The 25,138-nt window shown below is 24.5% G+C and overlaps 9 protein-coding genes across 13 annotated transcripts; 6 read left to right on the forward strand and 3 right to left on the reverse strand.

Moving 5' to 3' along the window:
• Window positions 1-430: 430 nt before the first annotated feature.
• LOC100864130 (E3 ubiquitin-protein ligase Topors) lies at window positions 431-5,906 on the forward strand. Of its 2 annotated transcripts, XM_086908860.1 has the most exons (8): window positions 431-565; window positions 1,258-1,687; window positions 1,769-2,002; window positions 2,099-2,370; window positions 2,458-2,616; window positions 2,717-2,930; window positions 3,041-3,651; window positions 3,734-3,909. In XM_086908860.1, the coding sequence occupies exons 2-8, from the start codon at window positions 1,299-1,301 to the stop codon at window positions 3,769-3,771; spliced, it is 1,917 nt and encodes a 638-aa protein (XP_086764986.1). In that variant the 5' UTR covers window positions 431-565; window positions 1,258-1,298; the 3' UTR covers window positions 3,772-3,909. The 2 variants fall into 2 exon arrangements, with proteins under 2 accessions (XP_086764986.1, XP_003694792.3); XM_003694744.3 differs by having other exon boundaries at window positions 3,041-5,906.
• On the reverse strand, window positions 4,933-6,722 carry LOC100865081 (putative dimethyladenosine transferase). Its single transcript, XM_012488195.2, has 5 exons — window positions 6,346-6,722; window positions 5,900-6,266; window positions 5,410-5,755; window positions 5,226-5,332; window positions 4,933-5,154 (listed from the first exon to the last, which is right to left on the reverse strand). The coding sequence occupies exons 1-5, from the start codon at window positions 6,401-6,403 to the stop codon at window positions 5,112-5,114; spliced, it is 921 nt and encodes a 306-aa protein (XP_012343649.1). The 5' UTR covers window positions 6,404-6,722; the 3' UTR covers window positions 4,933-5,111.
• Window positions 6,723-7,377: 655 nt separating this feature from the next.
• Window positions 7,378-11,281, forward strand: RASSF8 (ras association domain-containing protein 8). Of its 3 annotated transcripts, none has more exons than XM_003694741.4 (10): window positions 7,378-7,534; window positions 7,632-7,758; window positions 7,993-8,103; window positions 8,162-8,467; window positions 8,556-8,915; window positions 9,146-9,307; window positions 9,384-9,500; window positions 9,562-9,701; window positions 9,772-10,079; window positions 10,157-11,281. In XM_003694741.4, exons 2-10 carry the CDS (start codon window positions 7,687-7,689, stop codon window positions 10,255-10,257), a joined length of 1,677 nt encoding a protein of 558 aa, XP_003694789.1. In that variant the 5' UTR covers window positions 7,378-7,534; window positions 7,632-7,686; the 3' UTR covers window positions 10,258-11,281. The 3 variants fall into 3 exon arrangements, with proteins under 3 accessions (XP_003694789.1, XP_012343648.1, XP_086764994.1); XM_012488194.3 differs by having other exon boundaries at window positions 7,396-7,534; window positions 8,556-8,702; XM_086908868.1 differs by having other exon boundaries at window positions 7,423-7,538.
• RfC38 (replication factor C subunit RfC38) lies at window positions 11,162-13,562 on the forward strand. The gene is made up of 6 exons (XM_003694749.4): window positions 11,162-11,622; window positions 11,720-11,811; window positions 11,930-12,067; window positions 12,134-12,299; window positions 12,398-12,716; window positions 12,792-13,562. Exons 2-6 carry the CDS (start codon window positions 11,725-11,727, stop codon window positions 13,147-13,149), a joined length of 1,068 nt encoding a protein of 355 aa, XP_003694797.4. The 5' UTR covers window positions 11,162-11,622; window positions 11,720-11,724; the 3' UTR covers window positions 13,150-13,562.
• Window positions 13,133-14,379, reverse strand: LOC100865319 (succinate dehydrogenase cytochrome b560 subunit, mitochondrial). The gene is made up of 5 exons (XM_003694753.4): window positions 14,254-14,379; window positions 14,117-14,173; window positions 13,823-14,025; window positions 13,610-13,752; window positions 13,133-13,523 (listed from the first exon to the last, which is right to left on the reverse strand). The coding sequence occupies exons 1-5, from the start codon at window positions 14,271-14,273 to the stop codon at window positions 13,419-13,421; spliced, it is 528 nt and encodes a 175-aa protein (XP_003694801.1). The 5' UTR covers window positions 14,274-14,379; the 3' UTR covers window positions 13,133-13,418.
• Window positions 14,380-14,624: 245 nt separating this feature from the next.
• Window positions 14,625-16,978, forward strand: Phb2 (prohibitin 2). Its single transcript, XM_012488166.2, has 6 exons — window positions 14,625-14,913; window positions 15,056-15,318; window positions 15,428-15,745; window positions 16,082-16,159; window positions 16,241-16,337; window positions 16,551-16,978. Exons 1-6 carry the CDS (start codon window positions 14,805-14,807, stop codon window positions 16,745-16,747), a joined length of 1,062 nt encoding a protein of 353 aa, XP_012343620.1. The 5' UTR covers window positions 14,625-14,804; the 3' UTR covers window positions 16,748-16,978.
• On the forward strand, window positions 16,918-20,042 carry AspRS (aspartyl-tRNA synthetase). Its single transcript, XM_086908869.1, has 12 exons — window positions 16,918-17,376; window positions 17,532-17,569; window positions 17,642-17,726; window positions 17,853-18,036; window positions 18,116-18,218; window positions 18,278-18,602; window positions 18,664-18,835; window positions 18,904-19,051; window positions 19,131-19,320; window positions 19,389-19,469; window positions 19,534-19,645; window positions 19,717-20,042. The coding sequence occupies exons 2-12, from the start codon at window positions 17,532-17,534 to the stop codon at window positions 19,878-19,880; spliced, it is 1,602 nt and encodes a 533-aa protein (XP_086764995.1). The 5' UTR covers window positions 16,918-17,376; the 3' UTR covers window positions 19,881-20,042.
• Window positions 20,043-20,378: 336 nt separating this feature from the next.
• Pbp45 (proximal sequence element A Pbp45) lies at window positions 20,379-23,145 on the forward strand. 2 transcript variants are annotated; one of them, XM_031917318.2, is made up of 5 exons: window positions 20,379-20,710; window positions 20,841-21,138; window positions 21,224-21,558; window positions 21,680-21,837; window positions 23,035-23,145. In XM_031917318.2, exons 1-4 carry the CDS (start codon window positions 20,568-20,570, stop codon window positions 21,810-21,812), a joined length of 909 nt encoding a protein of 302 aa, XP_031773178.1. In that variant the 5' UTR covers window positions 20,379-20,567; the 3' UTR covers window positions 21,813-21,837; window positions 23,035-23,145. The 2 variants fall into 2 exon arrangements, with proteins under 2 accessions (XP_031773178.1, XP_003694803.2); XM_003694755.4 differs by lacking the exon at window positions 23,035-23,145 and adding an exon at window positions 22,337-22,660.
• fest (wurstfest) lies at window positions 21,912-24,555 on the reverse strand. Its single transcript, XM_086908893.1, has 7 exons — window positions 24,128-24,555; window positions 23,710-23,913; window positions 23,354-23,644; window positions 23,046-23,170; window positions 22,868-22,985; window positions 22,627-22,793; window positions 21,912-22,547 (listed from the first exon to the last, which is right to left on the reverse strand). Exons 2-7 carry the CDS (start codon window positions 23,902-23,904, stop codon window positions 22,322-22,324), a joined length of 1,122 nt encoding a protein of 373 aa, XP_086765019.1. The 5' UTR covers window positions 23,905-23,913; window positions 24,128-24,555; the 3' UTR covers window positions 21,912-22,321.
• Between the last annotated feature and the right edge of the window lie 583 nt (window positions 24,556-25,138).

Below are 25,138 nucleotides of genomic sequence, written 5' to 3' on the forward strand. Positions count from 1 at the left end.
GAAAATATTCAAAAATAAAAATATGATAAAAAAAAATCAGTAAAAATAATATTTATTTATAATTTTATATAATTATGATTAAACTTAAATAAAATATAAAATATTCTATTTTTCTCGTACAATAAATTAACACTAAATTATCTAAAAGTATTGCAATATTGGCACTACTGAAGATAAGAAATACAATTGATACAAATTAACTATTTTCAAATATATTTTTTACTTGTTTTCATATTATTAAATAAGATAATGAATAATGTAAACAATTAATATTAATAAATTAAAATATTAAAAATAAAATTCAAACAAATAAGTTGATTTTAATTGTAATATATATTTATATATTATCTCCATTGCACTAGGAATTTTCTTTAAGAAGGTATCACTGATGATAATAATTCTTACCTTCGGTTAATATCTGTCTCATTCATAGCATTATGCTATACCAGTTTCCGTTTTGCGATCATGGGTTGCTGTAAGAGTACTGTTTCTGAAAGAAGATAGTTTCGTCAAGATATTAATTATTTTTCGTATTAACGCTGATATTCCTTTTTGTTCTTTACAGGTAAGAAATGGCATCAAGATAACTATATGATTTATAAAAAAAATAGTGACATCGATAATCAATAACAAGTTGAATAAAATGGAAACATACCGATTATAAAACAGCTTTATGACGCCTCTTTCTTTTTCATATAGTATTTTTTTTCTTTAAATAAAATTAAATTTTTAAAAATTAATCGTATTGATTTTCATTAAATTTCGAAATCGAAAGACTTTTATTGTAATATTGTTTTTTGAATGAACATTGACGAAACCTGCGTAATAGAGTTTATATTCAACTTAGTTGTTTTATTAGCTATTAATTTGTATTCTATAATAAAATTATTTATATAACATCTTAAAAGACCTATTATATTAAGTATATATTTATGAATAATATTAATTAATAATGATAAATTTTAATATTTTTCATAAATATTGTTACTTCATAAACTAAATAAATATAATTACTAATATTGTGCGATAATTTAATTTGAATAATAACAATTGAATAATTTTAATTTATACATTAAATTCATATATATTAAATATTACAAATAGAATTAATACTTTAAACAAATTTATTAATATTGAACATAATTTTTATATATATATATATATATATATATATATATATATATATATATATATATATACACACATATATAAAACATATAAGATATAAAATATAAGATATATTATTATATATTTCAGGATAGTTCCTTTTGATAAATGGACAAACATATTAATGTATAATGGAAGGTCCACTGGAAATAAAAGATTCTGCTGCAGGTGCAGAAGAACCTATTAAATCAGAAGCACCTGTACAAAATCCAGATAATAGTGATCGTAGTGATGGTGCAGTTTCACCTCCACCAAATTGTAGTATTTGTTTAGGCAAATTAGTGAATACATCATTTACTGATAGTTGTCTTCATCAATTTTGCTTTACTTGTTTGCTTCAATGGTCTAAAATAAAGACAGAATGTCCATTGTGTAAACAGACTTTTAAGTCAATTATACACAATGTTAGATCAGAAGAAGATTATGATCAATATCATGTACCCAGAGAATTGGCTACTTTGGATCTTAATTTTGAATTGGGTCATACCATGGATACTGGCACTCATCGTTTTCATTATAGGTATTATGTAACTTAAATTAATTTAATATATTGTATTATATGTCTAATAATTTTATACATAAATAATTTTAATCATTATAGGACAACTATGACAGGTCATCATAGACGTCCACATGAAGTAGTACTTAATCCAGATCAGGTTGCAAGAAGAGAACAATTACCAAGTATAGTACCACAAGTCTCAATGTTAGAGCGTTTACGCAGACGTGTAAATCCAGCCGATTATCGTCGTAATATTTATAGGCTTGGAATTTGGGCTACTGCATTACCGGATGTCTTTGGTCGCTTTCGTGAATGTAGTGCCGATTATTATCGGTAAAATATTATTTATATAATTCTTATATAAAAAATTGGAATCATTGTTTTTTTATTATTTTTTATGTAAAAAAATATTCTTTTTTTTATATATAGGAGAGAACCAAGAGAATTAAATCGACTTATACCATGGTTAAATAGAGAGTTGCAAGTATTACTTAATAACAATGCTTCTCATGTTGCATATGTATTGAGAGTCATATTGGATGCTCTTAGTCAGTATGATATCAGAAGTCCAGAATTTCGAGATTTAGTACGGCCTCATTTTAGTACATTTACAGATCATTTTGTTCATGAATTGCTTAATTATGCACGAACTAATTTTGATTTAGTTGGTTATGATCAGTCTGTGACTTATTTACCACAAGGTATTTAATCTTATTATTCTTATATTAAAAATTTAATATTTTAATTATTAAATTAGAATTATTAATTGATAATAATTATTATTATAGGCCTGTCAAATGAATATGTATCAAGTGTTTTGTCACCTGCACCTAGTAGTGCTAGCACTAGTTCTGACGATTCAGATGTTCGAGTTTTAGATGAAGCAATTGATCTTAGAATGAATACAGAAATGCCCAATGTAGGACCACATACAATCAATATGCCTGGTAAATCTTTTATTTAATTTTTCTTGTTATATTATATTATGTTTATGTATTATGTATTATTTCATGTAGAATTAGAATTATAAAATATTATTTTATTTAGGTCCAAGTACTGTAGGGCAGACTTTTCAATTAGAAATTCCATACAATGTACCAAACGTATTAACTATTTCTTCCGATTCTTCTTCATCGGATAATGATTGTGAGGTAATTGGTTATGTGAAACCACGTCATGAAAGAACACCAGAAATCATAGAATTACTTTCATCTGATCCTGAAGAAATAAATATTTCTTATATACCAAATGATAATGCCGAGTAAGTAAAAATGTTTGTATTTTGAAACTCTGGATTTAAATAAAAAAAATATACAATTTATATTAATTTACATATATATAACATTATTTATATAATTATATCATTATTAGAGCTACAGCACCTACTTCGTATGAAGATATTGCTCAACCTAGTACATCTCATAATATTAATAAAAGAGAATTAACATCCTCATCTAATGAAAGTAATTCCGATTCAGATAGTGATTACACTTTTCGAAGAAGTAGAAAGTATCAAAATCGTACTAGAAAACATACAAAAAGAAGTATGACCAGTAAAAGACGCAATCGATCAATAGAATCGAGAGTTCGTAATCGAACAAGTAGAAATTTATCCAGTTCCGGAGAAAGTGAATCTAGAAAAAAAGGAACCAAAAGAAACACTCAGCGAACAACTAAAAGAAGATTAAGTACTAGTAGTGACAGTAGTTCTCATGAAACACAATCAAAACCGATGGATGAAAAAAAATTTGTTTATTACACACCACAGCATTCCGCAAAAGTTACTGTGCGTGTTCGTAAAGATTTAATCAAGAAAGAAACCCGATACTCGGATGATGAATCATTCAGTAGCAATAGTAGTACTGAATCAGATGATGTTAAAAATGTAAAATCTCATACATTACGAAAATCGAAAAGGAAATATACTACTAGTTCGAGTGATTTTGATACCGGCAGAAGTGAGAGAATAATTAGAACAAGAGGTAAAACAAGACAAATACCAGATAGAAAAGAATCTCATCGAAAAGAATTAAGATATAAAAATGATCGACAATCTTTATCTAGAAGTAGCAGTGCATCTTCTTATGCATCTCAAAAAGTAACGAGAGATAATTCTAGGCGACGAGAATCCCAACGAGATTTGAGTGATAACGATAGCAATTGGATAACTAGAGATGTTTCAAGAAAAAGTCGTGAATTAAAATCTAAAGCGAGAGAAGCAACATTAAGTAGTTCAGATTTCGACGAAGATTATAGATCACATAGTCAATGCAGTAATTATTCAGCTAAGTCATATACATATAAAAAGAAATCAAAGCATAAGGATAAGCATAAAAGTAAAAAAAGAAAACGATCTAGTAGTAGAACACGTAATTCATCGAATCGATCACGATTAACTCGACGGCATCCTGCTTAAAATTAAAATATGCAACATTGAAACATTCCGATTTAAAAAATTATTTGATTTAAAATAATAAATATGTGCAACTCCTAGAAAATTTGCAAGGGGTTACATAAGATCTCAGGGTAACACCAAATCAAAATCAATAAAAATAATAATGCATTTGTTCATTAATTAGCTTGAATTTAGAAAAATATTACACTTCTAATTGAAATTATTTGATGAAATTTATCATGTGATTAGAAATTTATTGTTATTATTATGATTTTTTTAAATAATCATGTGTGCATAAAATACAACGATAAAGCATGGTGAAGTCATGTTAATTTTAATGATTTATTATCAATATTTCTTTATAATTGTAAGAAAATGAATATAATATTTAGAAACATATTGCATTATATAAAATATTAATAATGTTGTTTCATTTCTTTATTTTTTAAATAAAAATGGCTTCCACATGTGTTGTAAAATATATGGAAATTATGTATAAAATATTAAAGTGTCATAGATTTTATTTATAATTTTATCTACTGTATAAAAAAAATAACCAAATTCAATCATAATACTTATTTTAAATTCTGAATAATATGAAAAAGAAAGCAAAAATTCTATAAATATATGTATACATGAATACATGTATATATGCATGTATCATTATTACCTTCATTAAGGTACAACAAATTTCATTATATTTCCCTACGATTTTGATTCCCAAAGAATATTTGTAAATATATTTGTATGTTATAAATTAATAATTTAATTAAAATTTTACACAGATATAATTTTTTGTAAAAATATGTAGACTTAGAATAATTGCTATGTGTAAAATTATATATGTTATGTATAAATCATAAAATAATTAGTTTATAAGAATTATTTTAGTTTTCATTTTTTTTCTTAAGTTATTGTACATTTTGACATATAATATTATAAAATATGAATATAATACATTTAAAATTAATCAAAAAAAATTTTTTTTCTATCATATATTTTTCTTAATTTATAATATAAATTTTTTGCATTATTTATACTTTTGAATTATGTGAAATGTACTCCTTTCGCATTAAATGCATGTAAAAGGCTGAAAGTTTTAACATAAGATTAATTTTAGAGTAAATCAATTATCAAAAAAATTCATAAAATTTGTAATACCTGATAAAATCATCTATATCCATAGTTCTTGCACGTTTATTTTCAGCATCTGCTTTTTGTAAAATATCATTTATCATGTCTTTGATGTTAAATCCTTCTGTAATTATCTAAATATCACAAAAAACAATTTCTGTTAATATTAAGACAGATTTTTTTTCAGATATTTGTTACATCCATACTTAACCTTATTATTCAAACTACAATGAAGTTTGTAATTTTTTTCTAACATTGTTAAAACTGTAGTTTGTTTGAATGCAGCAGAAAGTGTTTTATTTTTTCTGACAAATGCAATTCGTGTCAAACCATCCCATTCTTGATAATTAATTGGAGGTGGTGGATTACGTGGTTCTATTCTAACTACATTTGATTCTACTTTTGGTGGTGGTCTAAAATTATTTTTTCCTACTTTCATGAGCAAATCCACACGTGCTAATAATTGAGTATTTATACTTAAACGACAATATAATTTATCACCTGGTTTTGCTACTAAACGTTCAGCAAATTCCCTTTGAAACATAAGTATGGCACATCTGTAGAAAATAATGCTAATCAAGTCTGTTTCTTCTTATTTTTTCTATATAATTATTTTATATCTTTTAAATACTTTAATTATATTTGTATGAATAAACTATAATATATAATATATAAACAATTTTTAAATAAAATAAACTTACCTAAACATTGGTCTATGTAAAAGTAATTTAAATACTAAAGGTGATGATATTTGGTATGGTATATTAGCAACACATAAATCAAAAAATGGTAAATCTGTTTTTAGAATATCACCTATCATAATTTGCAATTTTGATTGATAGACTGTGCCTTGTACACGTTTCTGTAATTCAGCTACCATTCGAGTATCCAATTCACATGCGATAACTTTTTTAGCTTTATCTAATAATTTTATTGTCATATTACCAGTACCTGGACCTATTTCTAATACAACATCTGTTGGTCTAACTGCTGCTTTTTCAACCATACTTTGAATAACAAGTGGATTCTTTAAAATGTGTTGTCCAATATCCGTATTAAATAAAATTCCTATAAATTTTTAACAAATTAATTTGTTGTATTATAAAAAAATATTAGTATTATATGTGTTATAATAAATATTTCATACCTTGTTTTACAACTTCCTTATGAATACGAGTTGTTTTCTGTGAACGTACTTTTGGCATTTTATTTATATAATATTTGAAAGTACTATTTTGTTTCAATAGATATAATCAAAAACGAAGTAAGATAAAATATTTATATTTACTTTAAAAGAATAAATAATAAAATAAAGATAGAGATAGAGTAAAAAGTCAGCGCCATCTCTAAAGTGCCATAAATGAAACAAAATATAAATAAAGAAAAGGATAAAAATAGAATAAGAATTAACCATAAGCGCCATGTTTTGAGTACGAAACAAGTTCAAAGATAGGATAAAATAAAATAATTAAAATTAATCTTTTGAATAAGAGATTAAGAGAAATTTTTAAAAAGATCTAAAAGGCTTTTAAGAAATGGCTAGTAATTAATTTTTATTATATCTTTCTTTTCTTTTTGTATTATTTGTTTTCTTTACTTTATAAATTTTAAAAGACAATATTTATCGATTAATTTTACATCTTTTTATCTATTAATTAAATTAATTTTACGTTTTATTATCTAATCTATTAATTAAAAATTTGAATAAATTCTATTCGATCCAATTTTTATATTAGAAAAGAATATTTGTTTTATCTTTTATTTATTTAATAATTAAAATTTAATTCCAATTCCAACCATTACTAATGTTGCATGATATTTACTTCAATTGGTAATGTTGAAAATGACATTAAAATGATAAAAAAATTGCAATATTCTCAAAGTATGGAACAAAAAAATACATTAAATGTTAGATCTATTCTGTATCTTGCTGTGTTATAATTAATATATTCAGCTTCTTCTTTTGCAAAGCAAAGCAAAATTAGAATTCTGTGTATTTTAGATTGAATGTTTTATATTAATGTTTTCTTATTATTTAATATTAAACTATAAAAAATTAAAATATATAATAAATATATATATATTTATTAAAGCATATTTAATTACTAGTTACAAAGTTACAAAATAGTTACAAAAGTTTAACTTTTTAATAAGTGGCAAAACTGCTACAGGCAAAGTTAGAGGAAAGTTTATCTATCTTCTATATTAACATGGATGTAAATCTGTCATTTTGATAATTATATGATTAAGGTTATAGACAACGAATTGTCTAATTATTGTAATATTATTTAAACTTTTTTTCAAGCATGAATGTTTGATGAAATTTAAATATAAACGTATGTCAGTAAATATATAATTATTGATTTTCTTATTACATGAATTCATTTTAATGTTATAATTTAAATTAGCTTAAGTAATTTTATAATTTTTTAGGGATAAAATTTTGCAATGCAAAAGTTCAATCTTGAAATTCTAAATTGGTGACGTTATGGAGTTGAAAGTATGGGTAGAAGGAATACAACGTATTGTATGTGGTGTTACAGAAACTACTACATGTCAGGTTGGTAATGTCTGTTTAAATATTTAAATTGATTTAACATTAATATATATAATTAATATTATATTATATTATATTATATTATATTATATTATATTATATTATATTATATTATATACTTAATATAATATTATAATAATATTTTCATAATTTTAAATATTGAATTTTATAATTTATAATTTATAAAATTATTGATTCAATAAAATTATAATTTATATAATAAAATTGAATTTTTAGGATGTAGTATATGCTCTAGCCCATGCAACAGGACAAACAGGTAGATTCACTTTAGTAGAAAGATGGAGAACTAACGAACGTCTCTTAGCTCCATATGAAAATCCTTTAAAGGTATTAATATGAAATAAATAATTGAAGAACAGAATAATTTATTGTTTTTTTTTTTAAGATTTTAGTGAAATGGGGAGAATATTCTTCAGAGGTTCAGTTAATATTAAGACGTTCTACTCCGGAAAATAATAAGGCTTCTAGTTCATTAGGAACTCGTTTAAATCATGGTACACGTTCAAATGGTATAATGAGTCCTACCACAGAACATATTACAACTAATAATGGACAAGATGATACCAAGAATACTGTAATTCCAAATTCTGAATTTGATGACTTACAAGGATGTCTTGATAGAAATCGTGACATTAGAAAATCATTAACATTTGGAGGATTGCATGGACATGTTATGGAAAATAATACAGAAGTAAATAATGTTTAAATTATGTTATATATTTTCAACATCATTTTTATACAATTTATCTTATCATATATATTTTACATATATATTTCAGATTCAAATGGAAAATGTTGCCATAGTTCAACCTACATTGCATTTAAAAAATAAGGAATTAAATATAAAAAAAAATATACAAAAACCAGCTCAATCGCCTACCCATGCTACTAGCAGTGAAAGTAACACACATTTATCACAAAAGAAAGTGCGTGAAGTTCCCCCATATAGAGATCCTCCAGGTCCAGCTTCACCACCTTTAAGAACTTTACCCCCATACAGAGATCCTCCACCACCTAATTTAAATAGTCCTGGAAGATCACATTTTCAATCTAGTACAAATATTGGAAGTTCTCATGTTCATAAAGAAGATCAACCATCTTCCAGTAATTCTGTCAAACTAAAGAGAAATCTTATTCAGGTTCTACAGATAAATATATTTTTTAAATATAAATACATACATATACACGCGCGTGCACACACACACACACACACACACACACACGAAATATTTGTTATATTTTTCATATATTATTTCTTATATTATCTTGATAAAGAGAAAGTGAATGAGAGAGAAAATTAGAGGAATAAATTAATATAAAGATAATTATAATATAGTTATTGTTATCAATGTTATTAATGTATGTTTAGGAATTCCAAGAAACAAAAGGACAAACTCAATCTGTAAGTCAATTATCTGGTCAAACTCAAAATATGGTTACTGTTGCTTACACTCAACGCTATGTTGAACTTATAAGACTAGTCAATAAACAACGTGATACTATTAATGCCCAACAAGCAGATCTTACTAAAGTATAAAGTTATAAATTCATATAATTTATAAATTTATAAAAAAAATTTAAAGTACATTTCAATATTTATTTTTTAGTTTGATGCTGAAATATTATATTGGGAAACTAAAAATAGAGAACAGATGCATCAGATAGATTTCATTTCTCAAGAAGTAAATCGTATGGAAACTACGGGGCGTCTTATTGAAGAACAGGTATATTTTATACATTTATTATTAATTAATAAAATTGTAATTACATTTATTGTTTTTATAGTTAAAAGAATTAGCACATGTTGAGGAAGAAAGTGAAATAGTTAGACAACAAGAAAAAACATTAAAATCAGAAATTACATTATTAAGATCAAAACTGGCAAATTGTGAAACAGAATTACTTCAATGTAAAAACAAAATCAGGTAAAAGTATATTAAGTTTAAATATTTTAATGCAATATTAAAATTATTTTTTTTTTTTTTTGTATTATAGATTAGTTATGGAAGAACTTGCTATAGAACAACACAATATAAGTCGTGAAACAGATGAAAGACAAATAATGGAGCGTAAAATCATTACCGAAGTTGAACATCTTCAAAATGAAGTAGAACAAGCTAAACGTTCCGCTGAGTTAGCTTCACAATGTGCAGAAACATTAAAGCTTGAAGTAGTAAGTTTAGAATCTGCAATTGTTGAGAAAAAATTACAAGTAGAACGATTAGTAGCGGATATGAAAGAAGCTAATTTACAAAGTCTTGCTGTTGCTTGTCAAGATGAACAAGTAAAATCATTATTTGAAGGTATTCAAAATTTAAATTAAAATATAATTAAAAATTTTATATAATTATATATTAAATGTTATATATTTATTCCACAGGTGCCCACAAACCCGGTAGTACACGTAAAATGATAGGTTCACCAAGACAATTGGAGACTGCAGTACCTACAAGCAAGAATCCACATGGTGTTTGGGTATAAACATATGTTCGATACATTTTGCGATATCGATTATATTACTTTTTATTTTTAATATAGTAAGCAATTAAACATTTCATGTAGAATTATATGTGCAATTTGCACATCAAGTAGATCTTTTACTTTCGTATTATATGTATACATTAATTATTTTATTCATTGGCCATATAATTTTCGAAACTTAATTATAAGTCTAATTAATAATTTAAATATTATTTGTATATATATATTTAGTATGAAAAAAATTGGACAATATATTTATCCAAAGTATTACAATTATAAATCATGTAACTTATATGTTACACAACTTGCATGTTTTTTAAAAAATGTACTTAAAAATTGTTACAAATTTCACGAAATTATTACTTGAGATAAGATTATATATTTTCTATATTATCAAAATAATTCTGTGAATTAAGTGCATTTATATGATGCACTATATACTTAAAATATTAACATAATATATATGTATTGTGTATCTTGTACATATCGTTGAAAATATGTGATAATGAAGTCTGAAAAATTCTATTCTATTTTCTGCTAGTTTACGTTATTATTATTAACTATATTTTTAAATATTTAAAAATCTATTTTTTTTTAAATTTCAGTCCAAAATCAAATTCATTGCATTTCATTTAACAAATTTAAATTTAATAAATTTAAATTTGTATAAAAAATCTACTTGCATTTATTTTATATTTAAGTTCACTTTGATTTATATGATAATTTTTGTTATTTTATGTTTATTGTTAATGCATATTCATTAAAATAACTTTTTCACTGCCATTATTAGTAATTATCTTTTGTAAATGTAATGAATAAGTATATAGCATATTATATTTTATACGTAATTTCATTTTTATAAAAATTAATAATCTTGTAATTTTATTGTCGATAATATTGATTTGTTTTTTTTTATAATGTTTACCAAAGTGTGTTAATTTTTTATTAAGAATAAACATATATTGTACAATAAAATATAAAAGTAAAAATTAAAATTAAAATAAATTAAAATTAAAATATGAAATATATTTATTTATTTAATTGATTATATATATTTTTTACAAATATAAATATAAATATATATTTACAAAATTTTAGAAAATACAATATAAATATAATAAAAAAAATATTTTTATATCATAAATAATATATGGTCCTTCCAAATAAGATCGAAACCAAATCTCATAAAATGATTATGAAATCTATTAAATATCTTATCTATGATTGATGTGATTGTTATAATTTCGCGCGTTTTTGAATTCAATACCTTAGAAAACGATAAATACTAGTACTCTTGATTTACATATAACTGTGAATATCTAGATAAATAAAAGAAAACATTATTAAATAAGTTCAATATTCGAAGTATGATTATAATTTATTATAATATGATATTTAAATAATTTATTAAATCATAAATTTAATAGAGATTTAAATAACATTATTTTATACATTTTTCAAGCAAATATGAGTCTTTGGGTGGATAAATATCGTCCAACAACACTCGGAAAATTGGATTATCATAAAGAACAAGCAAATTATTTAAAAAATATGGTAATCATGACTTAGAAAACATAGGTTATGCTAAAATTATATGATTATGTGTTTCATTCCTTATTAATATAAATGAAGTTTATTTCTATTCACAAATAAACTTATTCTATAATTTTAGATACAAAAAGGAGATTTTCCACATTTATTAGTTTATGGACCATCAGGGGCAGGAAAAAAGACTCGTATAATGTGTATTATAAAAGAATTATATGGAAGTGGAACTGAGAGATTAAGAATGGAAACTATGACATTTGAAGTATAAAACATATTTTTATATATTTAGTTTAATTTTAATAAAGAATAAATTTATTATTGCTTTCAGACACCTTCTAAAAAAAAATTAGAAATTTCAACAATAAGTAGCAACTATCACATTGAAGTAAATCCAAGTGATGTTGGCATATATGATAGAATTGTAGTGATGGATTTAGTAAAAACAACAGCTCAAACACATCAAATAGATCCAAATGGACAAAAAGAATTTAAAGGTAAATTTTTAAATTTTAATTAATCATTAATTTTAATAATTATCTAATTTTATATATTTCTTAATAATTTATTATAATATTATGGTATAATTTATTAGTGGTATTACTCACAAATGTGGATCAGCTGACAAAAGATGCACAACATGCTCTTCGAAGAACTATGGAGAAATATGTTGCTACATGTAGATTAATACTTTGTGCAAATTCAACATCTCGTGTATTGCCAGCCATTAGATCACGATGTTTAGGAATTCGAGTTCCAGCGCCATCAATAAAAAATATAAAAGATATTTTACATACAATTTGTAAACGCGAAGGTTTAACATTACCAGATGAACTGGCTACAAGATTGGCAGAAACTAGTGGTAGAAATCTTAGACGAGCTATATTAATGCTTGAAGCTTGTAAAGTTGAACAGTAAGAATATTAAAAGATTGGTGATCTTACACAAATCTAATTACAATAATTTAAATATTAATCTTTCATTTTTAGATATCCATTTACTGGAGATCAAAATATTACAGAACCAGACTGGCAAGTATATATTCGTAATACAGCAAATATGATGGTCAGTGAACAAAGTCCAAAGAAACTTCTTGCAATAAGAGACAGACTTTATGAATTATTAACTCACGCGATTCCATGTGATTTGATATTTAAAGGTCTTTTACAAGAATGTATAAAAAATTGTGATCTTCAGCTAAAAATTGAAATTGCAACAGTTGCAGCAGAATATGAACATAGAATGCACAAAGGATCAAAACCAATTTTCCATTTAGAAGCATTTGTTGCGCGATTTATGGCAATTTATAAAAAATTTATTGATTCATCTCTTGAAGGTTTTGTATGATATATTTATTAACATATTCGCATATATTAAAATATAATTATTCAAATATAAATATAATTGTTAAATAAATTGACATTTTTAAATTTGTTTACATTTCTATTAAAAATTAATTATTAATAATATCTATTAATTACTAATAGCATCTAGTTCTGTTTTTGTTATAAATTTAATATAATTTGCGCAAAGTACAAGATAGAATTATTATTGATCTAATAATACAATTAATTTTTGATAGAAGTTATATCACAACATAATATAATTATCTAAATTTATATAGCAGCAAGAGCAATAGCAGAAATTGCTGATAGTCCAATCACTGCATAACCAGTACTATATACTTCCTTGATTGTAAGGAACATTCCCAAATCCCAAGCCTGCAAATTTTAACAATAAAAAGAAACTTTAATCAAAAATATAAATTTTCTTGAATAAATATAATAATAATTTCTATAAAAGTTACCAAGTGACGCAATCCATTAAATATATGATATGTAGCAGGTAAAGCAAGTAAAGTTTTTCCTACGAAAAGAACAGGAGCAGATAAACCTAATTCTGTGATTATTTCTATGAGACAAGGAATACCTCCTGGGATGAGTAATGTTCCTATAATAATAATAAAAATTATTAAATTTATTCTTTCTTTAATCTATGTAAAAATAAATAATAATCTTACCTATACCAAATAACATAGCATAACTTGATAAAATCATGCCTGTTGTACGATGTGTAATTGAAAGAAATGCTGTTAATTGAATTTGGTAAATAGTCAAATGTGGTGACAAAGGTCTCTTGAGGCGCAAATTCTTCTCATCATGAGTTTCACAAATTTCGATAATTTCTTTAAATAGAGGTTTCGAGACAGCGATATTTCGTGAGCTAAGAAATTATTTTAATAATTTAATTTATAATAAGTCGGCATAAATAACATTCAAATAAAATGAAGGTTACGCATTATATAATAAATTACCTGCAAGTGTAAAAATTCCGAAAAGTACAAGGATCAATGCTTCTTCGAGAAAGCAATCTAAATAAAACCAATTTTTAATATTAATATTATTAGTTAAAATAAAATATGATAAAAAACATTAAGCATTATTTTATTACCTCATATAACACAGCGCCATGTTTTTGTGACTGTATTGTAATTTTAAATGAACATGTTATAGATATCTTAAAATATCTTTTTATAGTATTTTTTTTTATTACTTTATTTTGATGAAATTATATAATTCGATCAAATAAAAATTAAGAAGATTATTTCGAATTAAAAATATATAACTTATACATGATTTTTACATTTCTATTATTTTTATTTTCTATTGTTAAATGTTCTAATAAGAAAAAAGATTAAGAGAATAAGAAGCGAATTTACTTTTCTTAAATTTTTATTATGATAAAAACATTTTTCAAATCATCGTTACTTGAAAATAAGTCTTTAATTAAAATAAATTATATATAGCATAGCCATCTTATAATTTCTTATACTTCCTGTAACGTTCTTCGTTGTGACTATTTAATTCTTTACCCGGTTCATGCCTTCCGTTTTACGTAGCTTCTTGTTACATTTTTGATTTGAAAAATAATATTTATTAAAAATTATTAAATCAAAAAAAGATATATAAGTATAATTGTAGTAAAAAATATTATAAACTGAAATGAATGAATTTAAATTGCCTAAAGCTCCTAATGGAGTATCTGTTGCTGCTACATGCCTTGCAGCGGTCGGCGTAACGGGTTACGGCGTTTGGAAATCTATGTACACAGGTTTGATCTCCATGTTTCTATTAGAGATTGATATTTATTACAAATAAAATATATATATATATTATTATGAATATAAATAAGTTGATATAAATTAATAATTTTAGAACAGAAATTTTTTTTATTAATTTTATAATTGTTTTAGTGGAAGCTGGTCATAGAGCAATTATATTCTCACGTTTAGGAGGAATTCAACAAGATATTTTAACTGAAGGTCTTCATTTTCGTATTCCATGGTTTCATTGGCCAATTATTTATGATATTAGAAGTAGGCCTAGAAAATTATCTTCACCTACAGGATCCAAAGATTTACAAATGGTCAATATCTCTCTTCGTGTGCTTTCTCGTCCTGATGCACAAAGCTTACCTACAATGTATCGTCAGTTAGGTCTTGATTATGATGAAAAGGTTAAAATTTTATTATAATAAATATAATTTTTATATTAAAAATTAAAAATTTTTATATATATTAAATTTAAAAATTTACTATTGCTATAAAAATATGATTATTTTTTAGGTTTTACCAAGCATTTGTAATGAAGTATTAAAATCAGTTGTTGCAAAGTTTAATGCATCTCAACTAATTACACAAAGGCAGCAGGTGTCAAATTTAGTAAGAAAAGAATTAACTGAACGTGCTAGAGATTTCAACATTGTTTTAGATGATGTATCAATAACTGAATTAAGTTTTGGTAAAGAATATACTGCTGCTGTAGAATCCAAACAAGTTGCTCAACAAGAAGCACAAAGAGCAGCATTCTTTGTAGAAAAAGCAAAACAAGAAAAACAACAAAAAATTGTTCAAGCAGAGGGTGAAGCAGAAGCTGCAAAAATGATATCCTTTAAAAAATAATATAAATAATATGTGTATATAGAGTATCTCAAAATGTTGGAATATCTGATTCTTGAGGTTTTCTTTTATAAAAACTTTCATTAAGAATAATGAATTATTAATAAAACTAATCATAATATTAACTAATCATAGAGTACATAGACTAATCAAACTACAATAGTTGGATATCTGCCATCGATTGGAACAGAAATATTTCAGTTTATAGATGTTCCAGTATTTTTGGGAATATATATATATATATATATATATAATTATAATATATACATATCTATAATTTTTTTATTATTTTTTAAACAAATATCCTTAACTTCTCTGTACCTTGGCTTAGCTCTTAGTCAAAATCCAGGTTACTTAAAATTACGAAAAATTCGTGCAGCACAAAATATTTCTCGTACGGTAATTGCAAAAAAAATTTTATTTCTTGTAGTAAATTATTAATATAATTATATAATGAGTTTTTTTTTTTTTTTTTTTTAGATTGCAAACTCTCCAAACCGTTTATATCTTAGCGGAAATGGTTTGATGTTAAATATTCAAGATCCATCATTTGATGATTCCTCAGACAAACTAAAAAGTAAGAAATAAAAACAGCATAAAATTTTTCATACTAATTATATGGTGTAAAATAATTTTCAAAATATTATATATGTAGATACCAAAAAAGATTGTTAATAAGAATCATTAGATGATTGTAGATATAAAAATATTGCAGCTAGTCTTGTTATTGTTTTTATGTCCTGTGGTAAGATGATGCTCGCTCGCAAATCTCGAGCTCCTGTTTTTTCAGGTGATAAAAGGATGATGAGCTGGGAAAACTGGAATGATACAATGCAAAGCGCGGTGAAACATTTAACGTCTGAGCAACAAACAACAGTGAAAATCAATGAAAAACCCTTAATTAAATCTTCTGTACCCTCTTCAGAAGAACAAATATCTATTCTATTGGATTCTGCAGATGATGGAGCAAAGATGATTGTTTCTTGAACTCGAATTTAAATTTAATTTTATATTTCGGAAGAGATTTTGCGATGCGAGCTCATCTCCTATCTCTAATATATTCCTTACCCTTAAATCTTATTACTGTCATCAATAGATAAAATTTTTTTTATGTTATATTAAGGGAATTATAAGTGAAGATATCTTAATAATTTTTTAATAATATATTATTACAAATTATCGATATAACTATCGAAATAAAGTTTAATTTACAGTTTATTCCTTTATCCTTATTTTATTCTTCTTTTATCTTTAAATAAAATTCAAATTTATGATATTCATAAGATTATTTATAATAAAATTTTTATAATATAAAAATTTGTGTAAATGAACTATATTTTATCGTATAATATATCCTCTTATTTAATTAATAAGAAAAGTAGATTAATTTCAGAAAAATTAATAGAGAAATTATTGAAAGAATAAATAGATTAATTTCAGAAAGATTAATAACAAAAGTAGATTATTTCAGAATACACTTGAAAATTGCGAATTGTACTTCCGGCAAATTTTTAGATAAATTATAACTAATATAGATAACCTCTATTTGTATACGATAAGAAGAACATTGCCAGCAATTACATAGATACAATTTTCAAGTTTAAATAAATCAAAAGGTGTGTATTTTCAAATTTTTTTTAAGTTAATCTTTATTTTTATATTTCTATATTTATTAAAGTCATTTTTTTATATTTACGTATTTTTTTCTTTATCTAATAATTTATAATAAATTTGATTTCATTGAAATAATCTTATTGCATCATTTTTGTAGATGAAAGAAGATAAATCTATTAATTCAACTACAGGAAGGTAAATGAATTAATTTTTTAAATTATATATCATTATAAAATTATATTTATATTTTATTATATTATTTTTAAGTGATGAGCTTTCTAAGAAGGCTCTTAAAAAACAACAAAAAGAAGTAGAAAAAGCAATAAAAAAAGCTGAACGTAAAAGTCAAATTGTAAGTCAAATTTATATATTTTATTTAAAAAATAATTTTCTATATAAAATATTAAAATTAATTTTTAATAAAAAATTTTTTAAATTATATATGTATGTATATATATATATATATATATATATATAGCAAGTTCAATCAAATATCGTTCAAGAAGAGGATATATCAATTGGAAAATATGGAGAAACAGGATTAATACAAAGTAAAGAAAAATATGCAGAAAGAAAATTTATTGATATTAAAGATTTGAATCCTAATTTAGAAAACCAGACTGTCTGGTTAAGAGGACGTTTGCATACAAGTCGTGCTAAAGGTATATTATTTAAAAATAAAATTGCATTTGATATTTATTATATATTTTTCATATTTCTATATTTATATGTTTTTAATAGGTAAACAATGTTTTATTGTTTTAAGACAACAATCTTATACAATACAAGGTTTAGCAGCAGTTAATAACAAAATTAGCAAACAAATGATTAAGTTTATATCTAAGTAAGTAACACAATTTATTAAATTCATATTTTCTTATATTTCATAATATTATTTTTTAGTATTACTAAAGAATCTATTATGGATATTGAAGCAGTTGTAAAACGTGTCTCTTCTCAAATTGAGTCATGTACTCAAAAAGATGTAGAAATTCATATTGAAAAAGCTTTTGTAATAAGTATTGCGAAACCACAATTACCTTTACAAATTGAAGATGCTTCAAGACCAATAAAAGAAGAAGCTGATGACAATATTTTGAATATAAAAGTAAATCAAGATACCAGATTAGATAATAGAGTTCTGGACCTTAGAACTCCAGCAAATCAAGCTATATATCGGGTGGAAGCAGCTATTTGTAAATTATTTAGAGATATACTTACAAGTAAAGTAAGTTATCAGTAAAATTATAATTGTGATGCAAAAATTTATTTATAAATTTTATTTATAGGGATTTGTTGAAATTCATACACCGAAAATAATATCTGCAGCAAGTGAAGGTGGTGCAAATGTATTTACAGTATCATATTTTAAAGGAAATGCTTATTTAGCACAATCTCCACAACTTTATAAACAAATGGCAATAGCAGCTGATTTTGATAAAGTTTTTACTGTAGGAGCAGGTGATTTTCAATTTCAGAAATGTAATATTTAATTTTCTAAAAACATCTTATTACATATAATTATATAGTTTTTAGAGCTGAAGATTCTAATACACATAGACATTTAACGGAATTTGTTGGTCTTGATTTAGAAATGGCATTTAAATATCATTATCATGAAGTAGTTGAAATTATTGGACAGTTATTTGTAGAAATGTTCAAAGGTCTTCGTAACAAGTTGGTATAAATTATTAATAAATATAAAAGATATCTTTTTTAATATATATAACATTAATTTTATGAAATTTAACTTCAGTTATGCTGCTGAAATCGAGGCTGTACGTCAACAATATAATGTGGAACCATTTAAATTTTTAGATCCACCTTTAAAATTAGAATATAGTGATGCTATTGAATTATTAGCAGAAGCTGGCGTAATTTTGGGTGAAGATGATGATCTTTCTACACCAGATGAAAAATTATTAGGAAAACTTGTTAAAGCAAAAGTGGGTTTTTTTTTGAAAATATTTACAGATATAAATTTATTTTTTACTCTTTTATTTCTTTTATTTAGTATGATACAGATTTTTACATCTTGGATAAGTATCCATTGGCGGTAAGACCGTTTTATACAATGCCAGATCCAAATAATCCTGTAAGTTCATTCAATTTGTCGCAATATTATATTAAATATATATACATTATATGCTTTATTGCAGAAGTTATCAAATTCTTACGATATGTTTATGCGTGGCGAAGAAATTATTTCTGGTGCACAACGTATTCATGATCCTGAACTTCTTATAGAACGTGCAAAATATCATGGAATTGGTAATTATATTTCAGATTTTTATACATTTATAGTTATAGTGAAGTATATATATATTTTTTTTAAATTATAGATTTAGAAAAGATAAAATCATATATTGATGCATTCAAATATGGTTGTCCTCCTCATGCTGGTGGTGGAATTGGAATGGAACGTGTTGTTATGTTATATCTTGGTTTAGACAACATAAGAAAAGTTTCAATGTTTCCTCGGGATCCTAAACGTATTACGCCATAGAATTTCAACTTCCAAATAATATATGCAGTGATAATATATTTATTAAATTTTTAATTGTTTTATTGCTAAGAAAAATTAATAAATGGATATTTTGAATGTTTCTAATTATTTATACTCAATTATATATATATATTATAATAAAGAAAATAAACAACCTTGAAATAGTAATTTAATTGCACTAGTTTAGTGTTGACATTTAAAAGTACATGTAATATTTTATCTTTTTCGATATTAAAATAATTCCGTATTAAAATAATAATGAGATTTTAAATTTTTATGAATTGTTAGAATATGAATTATTTCGGATAATAAATGACATTTGATTAATTTTAAAATTTTGTTATATTCTTAGAAATTATTAGAAATTATTATGTACTAGAAATATTTGTATATATATATATGTATTAGATATGTATGTATATATGTATTAGAAATTATTTTCATTTTATGTCATTTTAAGAAAACCGCCTTTTAACATAGATTTTATTCATAGATTTCATTCATAGATGTCGTAACATGTCACGTAGAATGTGAATTATGTCAACGAAATGCTTATAAATACAAACTTAATAAAAAAATCTTTAATTTTAATAATTTTATGTTAAAGAAGACTAAAATAATAATTTATATTTTTAAGAAATTCATTATTGCTGTAATTAATACATTAAAAGGTATCAAGATTTAAAAATGACAACAAGTAAATCATTGATTTTAAGCGGCTTCAAAGAAGATTGTGAACAATTAATTGCTCGTTTTGAGAAGGCAGATGACATTAGATTTCAAACTTTTTGTGAAATTTGGAAAACGATGAGATTTTCACTGGTTTTTACGTAAGTTAAGATAAAGTTTTATTAAATTTAATTAGTTTTTTTTTACTATAATAGATATTTCTAAAATTTAAAAAACTCTAATTATTCAAATAAATGATGAATTTAAAATGTAATATTTTTACATTTTCAGAGGTCGTCCAACTTTTTTAGAATTATTAGAATTCTGTGAAGAAACACTGAATATATGTAAACAATTTCTTCTTTTACCTCCTCGATTTAAAGAACGTATTGGAGGACTATATCTTTTATATGGAATATATTACAAAATGCCAGTAGATCAGTTTAAAATTAGAGTTAAATTAGATGATTGGCAAAATATTATGGAACTTCATGCAGAAATAAAAGAAGCAGAACACTTAGATGCTAATTATATTTTATGTAAATTAATTGTAGATAATGCATTTCACTTTTGTATTTTTGATTCAGAGGTATGTATGATGAAAACCTTTTTATGTAAATAATATATTACATTATATATAAATGAAAATATTATATATAATTTATTATTCCTAGTTTGGATTGGAAAAACAATATCGTGTAAAGAATGCACAATGTTTTAATCCATATTCTGTATTGCCGATATTAAAAGATTTAACTGACAAGCATCAAATGTTATCAAAAATAAATGAAATTAGTAAAGTTTATGAAGAAAATAAACAATTATTAAAATTAAAGAATGACTCAGGTACTAGTTTAAATTTATTCAATTCAAATATAGCTGAAGAAATTATTAATGATATTCAAAAGTTTGAAGAACAGAAGAGAAATCAACAAATAAAAAGTATGTTTGATTCTGAAAAAGCATGTAGTTCTTCTACTTCAAAAGGAACACATAAAAAAACCCAATTGTATGTAAATTTATGTAATTACAATTAATATATTTGTAATATTTTTTATATCATTGTTTTTTTAATTTATATTATATATTATTATTTTTAAATTGTATTACATTATATTTTAATATTTTAGAAAAGGAACTTCCAAACGTAAAATGCGACCATTAATTGATTATGATTTTCAAATAGAATCAAATGAATCTGATGAAGATGAAGTATTTGAACTTGATGATTATGATTCTAATTCATCTGAAGATTTTGATTAACAACAAAAATAAAAATATACTATCCGTAAGTGTATTATAATAATATAAATTTTATAATAGAATAAATTATATATGTAAATCTATAATAAGAAAATAATATTTCTTAAATTGTCTTTTATTGAAAATTGTACAAAATAAGTATAAGGAACAAGTGAGTGGAAATATTAATCATTTTAAATTTAAAGAAAACTTTTTTAGAATACATTGTACTCTATCTTATTGTAGCTATGTTTTTCACATGCTTTAAGTGAAGACAATTCAATTAAATGACTAAACATCTTTAAAATGGAATTAAATTTCTAAACTTAAAAACTGAGTAAAATGTATTATAGATTTCGTGAATAAGTTACTTTATCAGAGACTAATTTTCAAAGATGTAACTTTTCATTTTCATGTAGCTTTATGTATATTTACGGCATTAAAATTAAATCTATATACTGAATAAGTCTTATTATTGCCGCCAATAAACATTTATAAAGCTTACGGTAACAAGTTCATGTTAAATTTTCTTAATAAACTTTCAGTTGATTGTTATCGTCGAATCCAGCACTATGACCCGCGTTTCGTACAATAAAACTAGTTCCGTCATAATGCATGCGTCGTTCACCGCGTCGCACAAAAAGATGAGATGTTTGACCAAGAGATGCAGTACAATGTAAAAATGGAGTCGTTAACGAAGCTGTACCATTACTAGGTGATGTTCGTAATTGATATTTGTTACTATTTCGAGCAATCCTAATAGAGAAATAATTCATATTCTTATTGATCAATATAATTAAATATTTTTTATATTTATTCTTATGAATAAAATTACCTGACAAGACCATCAGGTGTTTGCGAAACTCTAACATTATTAATGATCCAATTTTCTACACCTTCATTAGTTAACCAATATTGAGCGGCACCTAAAGCTGCCGTAGCTTCTTGCAAACATGCTGGACCGTGCCGAGATCGAGAGTAAAAAACACTAAGAGAAAAGTCCTAAAAGTTAAAGAGTAAAATAATATTTTAGTATAATTATTTTTGATTTATAAAAAATGTTTTATTTTTTATACCTGACTCATATCTGAAAATGAATCCGTAGTTGTTCTTGTTCCCGCCGTATCAACTAAATAAACTAGAGCACATTGTTCTGAAGTAAAGCTCACCCCTTTATACCACATCTTTGCGTATCTGATGAAGGATAATATTACTTGTTAATGATACTTTAATGATGATACAGATACCACTGACTTGTTATTGCCGTGGGCATCATGGGCCAGGATTTCAACTCGTGATCCATATTGATATATTCTTCCATTTGGATGGAGTAATGCTGCAGCTGCTCCAGAACCACTCAACGATAGTACAATGTTATTCTACGCTGACGATAAATGCAATTCAGATAATAATCATGTAAGTATTAGAAATTATTTACCATTTGTATTATTGTATTATGTGAATTCATGTATTATGCAGTTTTTACAAAGACATTTTAATCATGGTATTAAAATTTATTTGAGACAGGAATCTTGTCATAAAATAGAAGAAAAAGAAGATACCTTAAAATTAATTACTCTAACTGCTCGATCGATCGTCATATCAACCCGAATTCTGTTGTGAAGTCTCAATGAAATTGTACCATGTGGTGTAGTTACAATAGCGGCATCAGTATCGTGCTCTCTCCAGTTTTCTGCGTAGATACATGTTTCTTCATAGTATGGTGCAATAGTTTTAGAATTTCGTGGTTGTCGCCACAATGCTGTTGAATTAGAAAATGCTGTTGCACCGGCTAATCCACCCCATTGTTCCGATGGCGGTGCTTCAAAGTATTTGGGAAATTCACTGTATCGCTAAAGGAAAGAATGAATTACTTTCAACTATGACAAGTGATAATTGTACTAATTAGGTAAAGTACCTGGAAATTAGTTTCATCTGTTTGTGCGTGATAACTGTGCGCTGTATAAAGAGATCTCGGTCGCATCGGTGCTGTTGAGGTATTTTGACTTTGAATTGCTGGTATGGAACATGGTTGTTGATTTACAGCTTGTGTTCCTGTTTGGACATTACATTTTTGGATCTCCTTCCGATATTCGCCGCAAGGAGTTGTCATTGCTTTTGCCTTTAATTAATATTATATGATAAAAATAATTAAAAAATTTTTATTAATTAATTAATAATAAAAAAGAAAGAGATTCTTCAATTTCATTAATTTTGAAAATGATTTCCAATTTTAAAAATAAATTTTTTTATATTTTTTAGAAAGAGAAATGAAACTTAATGAAAAAAAATAATTAAAATCAAAAATTAAAAAATGATCTTAGAATAAAAAAAACCTTGGAATTGGCTGTAGCGTTTTTTGTCTTCTTGCGACGCGATTTCCGGGGTTTCGACACCGCCGTTTGACTACCCTCGTTTATGCGATCCACGGCTGAAGCGGTTTTCGTATCTGCAGGTCCAGGTCCTTTTTATGAAATCACGTCTTCGACGTTTCTGATATCTTTTGACTTCACTAAGATGCTTACATATGTAACTTTAATCTTAGATGTTCTTATACAGCGATTAAGAAATTTCGGATCGCGATGAGGGAAATCAATCCTTGTAGATACCTATAAAAACTTGTTCAAAGGATAACACGGTTGAAAGATATTTTGGTAAAACAAATGAATATTTTGGTTGATTATATCGTTGCCTTGACAATAAAAAATGACAAGAGATTCATAATAGAAAAATTTCGATAAAATGAGTATAGGCAAGTTTTTTGAAGTTCGAATGGAATGATTTATCTAACATTTATCATATCTTTGTATTAATGTATTTTTTGTTTTACATATATGTCAATATAATAGTATATTGTAATAAAAAAATTATAGAATTAAAATTTTTCGATCGGCACTTATTTTGAAATGAACAATTCATTTTAACACAAATTTTTTTTTCTTTTATTCTTTAAAGAATTAATTTGATTAATGTTTATAATATTTTATATTTTTCGTTTTTTCTTTTTTTTTATAGATCTTAATAGTTTGAAAAATTATTTTATAAATTATATTATTTAATAAAACTCTAATAATAGAAAATAGTTAGAAGGTGAAGGTGATGTTAAGAAGTTAAGAATTATATAAGCGTTATACATTATTATGCATTATCATTGCATATTAATATCATTACTCGTATTTTTTTCTGTATGTTTTCTAGTAATTCCTCTTTTATATATAGTTGTTTTTCACATTATACGATGTAAAATATTTTTTTTTGTTATACGCAATAGTGTTTAAATGTTATCATAATGCCACTCTTACATTTTATTAAAAAACAGATCAGCATCGATTCAGAATATTTAATTT

This window comes from Apis florea, unplaced genomic scaffold (genome assembly GCF_048593485.1).
Source record: "Apis florea isolate Af1SG1 unplaced genomic scaffold, ASM4859348v1 contig_3081_pilon, whole genome shotgun sequence".
Classification (NCBI taxonomy): Eukaryota; Metazoa; Arthropoda; class Insecta; order Hymenoptera; family Apidae; genus Apis; species Apis florea.

Bases quoted from the DNA above. Each gene is read 5' to 3' on its own strand.
- fest (XM_086908893.1), bottom strand. From the start codon at position 23,904: ATGACAACTCCTTGCGGCGAATATCGGAAGGAGATCCAAAAATGTAAT. The intron at 23,171-23,353 runs GTATCTTCTTTT...TCGTCAGCGTAG, and splicing joins TTAGAGTAATTAATTTTAAG to AATAACATTGTACTATCGTT. The intron at 22,986-23,045 runs GTCAGTGGTATC...ATCCTTCATCAG, and splicing joins GATGCCCACGGCAATAACAA to ATACGCAAAGATGTGGTATA.
- LOC100864130 (XM_003694744.3), top strand. From the start codon at position 1,299: ATGGAAGGTCCACTGGAAATAAAAGATTCTGCTGCAGGTGCAGAAGAA. The intron at 2,617-2,716 runs GTAAATCTTTTA...TATTTTATTTAG, and splicing joins ACATACAATCAATATGCCTG to GTCCAAGTACTGTAGGGCAG. The intron at 2,931-3,040 runs GTAAGTAAAAAT...TATCATTATTAG, and splicing joins ATACCAAATGATAATGCCGA to AGCTACAGCACCTACTTCGT.
- RfC38 (XM_003694749.4), top strand. From the start codon at position 11,725: ATGAGTCTTTGGGTGGATAAATATCGTCCAACAACACTCGGAAAATTG. The intron at 11,812-11,929 runs GTAATCATGACT...CTATAATTTTAG, and splicing joins CAAATTATTTAAAAAATATG to ATACAAAAAGGAGATTTTCC. The intron at 12,068-12,133 runs GTATAAAACATA...TATTGCTTTCAG, and splicing joins TGGAAACTATGACATTTGAA to ACACCTTCTAAAAAAAAATT.
- RASSF8 (XM_003694741.4), top strand. From the start codon at position 7,687: ATGGAGTTGAAAGTATGGGTAGAAGGAATACAACGTATTGTATGTGGT. The intron at 8,104-8,161 runs GTATTAATATGA...TTTTTTTTTAAG, and splicing joins CATATGAAAATCCTTTAAAG to ATTTTAGTGAAATGGGGAGA. The intron at 9,501-9,561 runs GTATATTTTATA...TTGTTTTTATAG, and splicing joins GGCGTCTTATTGAAGAACAG to TTAAAAGAATTAGCACATGT.
- LOC100865081 (XM_012488195.2), bottom strand. From the start codon at position 6,403: ATGCCAAAAGTACGTTCACAGAAAACAACTCGTATTCATAAGGAAGTT. The intron at 6,267-6,345 runs GTATGAAATATT...AAAAATTTATAG, and splicing joins TAAGGAAGTTGTAAAACAAG to GAATTTTATTTAATACGGAT. The intron at 5,333-5,409 runs GTTAAGTATGGA...TGTGATATTTAG, and splicing joins ATTGTAGTTTGAATAATAAG to ATAATTACAGAAGGATTTAA.
- AspRS (XM_086908869.1), top strand. From the start codon at position 17,532: ATGAAAGAAGATAAATCTATTAATTCAACTACAGGAAG. The intron at 17,570-17,641 runs GTAAATGAATTA...ATTATTTTTAAG, and splicing joins ATTAATTCAACTACAGGAAG to TGATGAGCTTTCTAAGAAGG. The intron at 19,646-19,716 runs GTAATTATATTT...TTTAAATTATAG, and splicing joins TGCAAAATATCATGGAATTG to ATTTAGAAAAGATAAAATCA.
- Pbp45 (XM_031917318.2), top strand. From the start codon at position 20,568: ATGACAACAAGTAAATCATTGATTTTAAGCGGCTTCAAAGAAGATTGT. The intron at 20,711-20,840 runs GTAAGTTAAGAT...TTACATTTTCAG, and splicing joins AGATTTTCACTGGTTTTTAC to AGGTCGTCCAACTTTTTTAG. The intron at 21,139-21,223 runs GTATGTATGATG...TATTATTCCTAG, and splicing joins TTTGTATTTTTGATTCAGAG to TTTGGATTGGAAAAACAATA.
- Phb2 (XM_012488166.2), top strand. From the start codon at position 14,805: ATGAATGAATTTAAATTGCCTAAAGCTCCTAATGGAGTATCTGTTGCT. The intron at 14,914-15,055 runs GTTTGATCTCCA...TAATTGTTTTAG, and splicing joins TTGGAAATCTATGTACACAG to TGGAAGCTGGTCATAGAGCA. The intron at 15,319-15,427 runs GTTAAAATTTTA...ATTATTTTTTAG, and splicing joins GTCTTGATTATGATGAAAAG to GTTTTACCAAGCATTTGTAA.
- LOC100865319 (XM_003694753.4), bottom strand. From the start codon at position 14,273: ATGGCGCTGTGTTATATGAG. The intron at 14,026-14,116 runs GTAATTTATTAT...ATAATTTCTTAG, and splicing joins CGGAATTTTTACACTTGCAG to CTCACGAAATATCGCTGTCT. The intron at 13,524-13,609 runs GTAACTTTTATA...TAAAATTTGCAG, and splicing joins TTAATGGATTGCGTCACTTG to GCTTGGGATTTGGGAATGTT.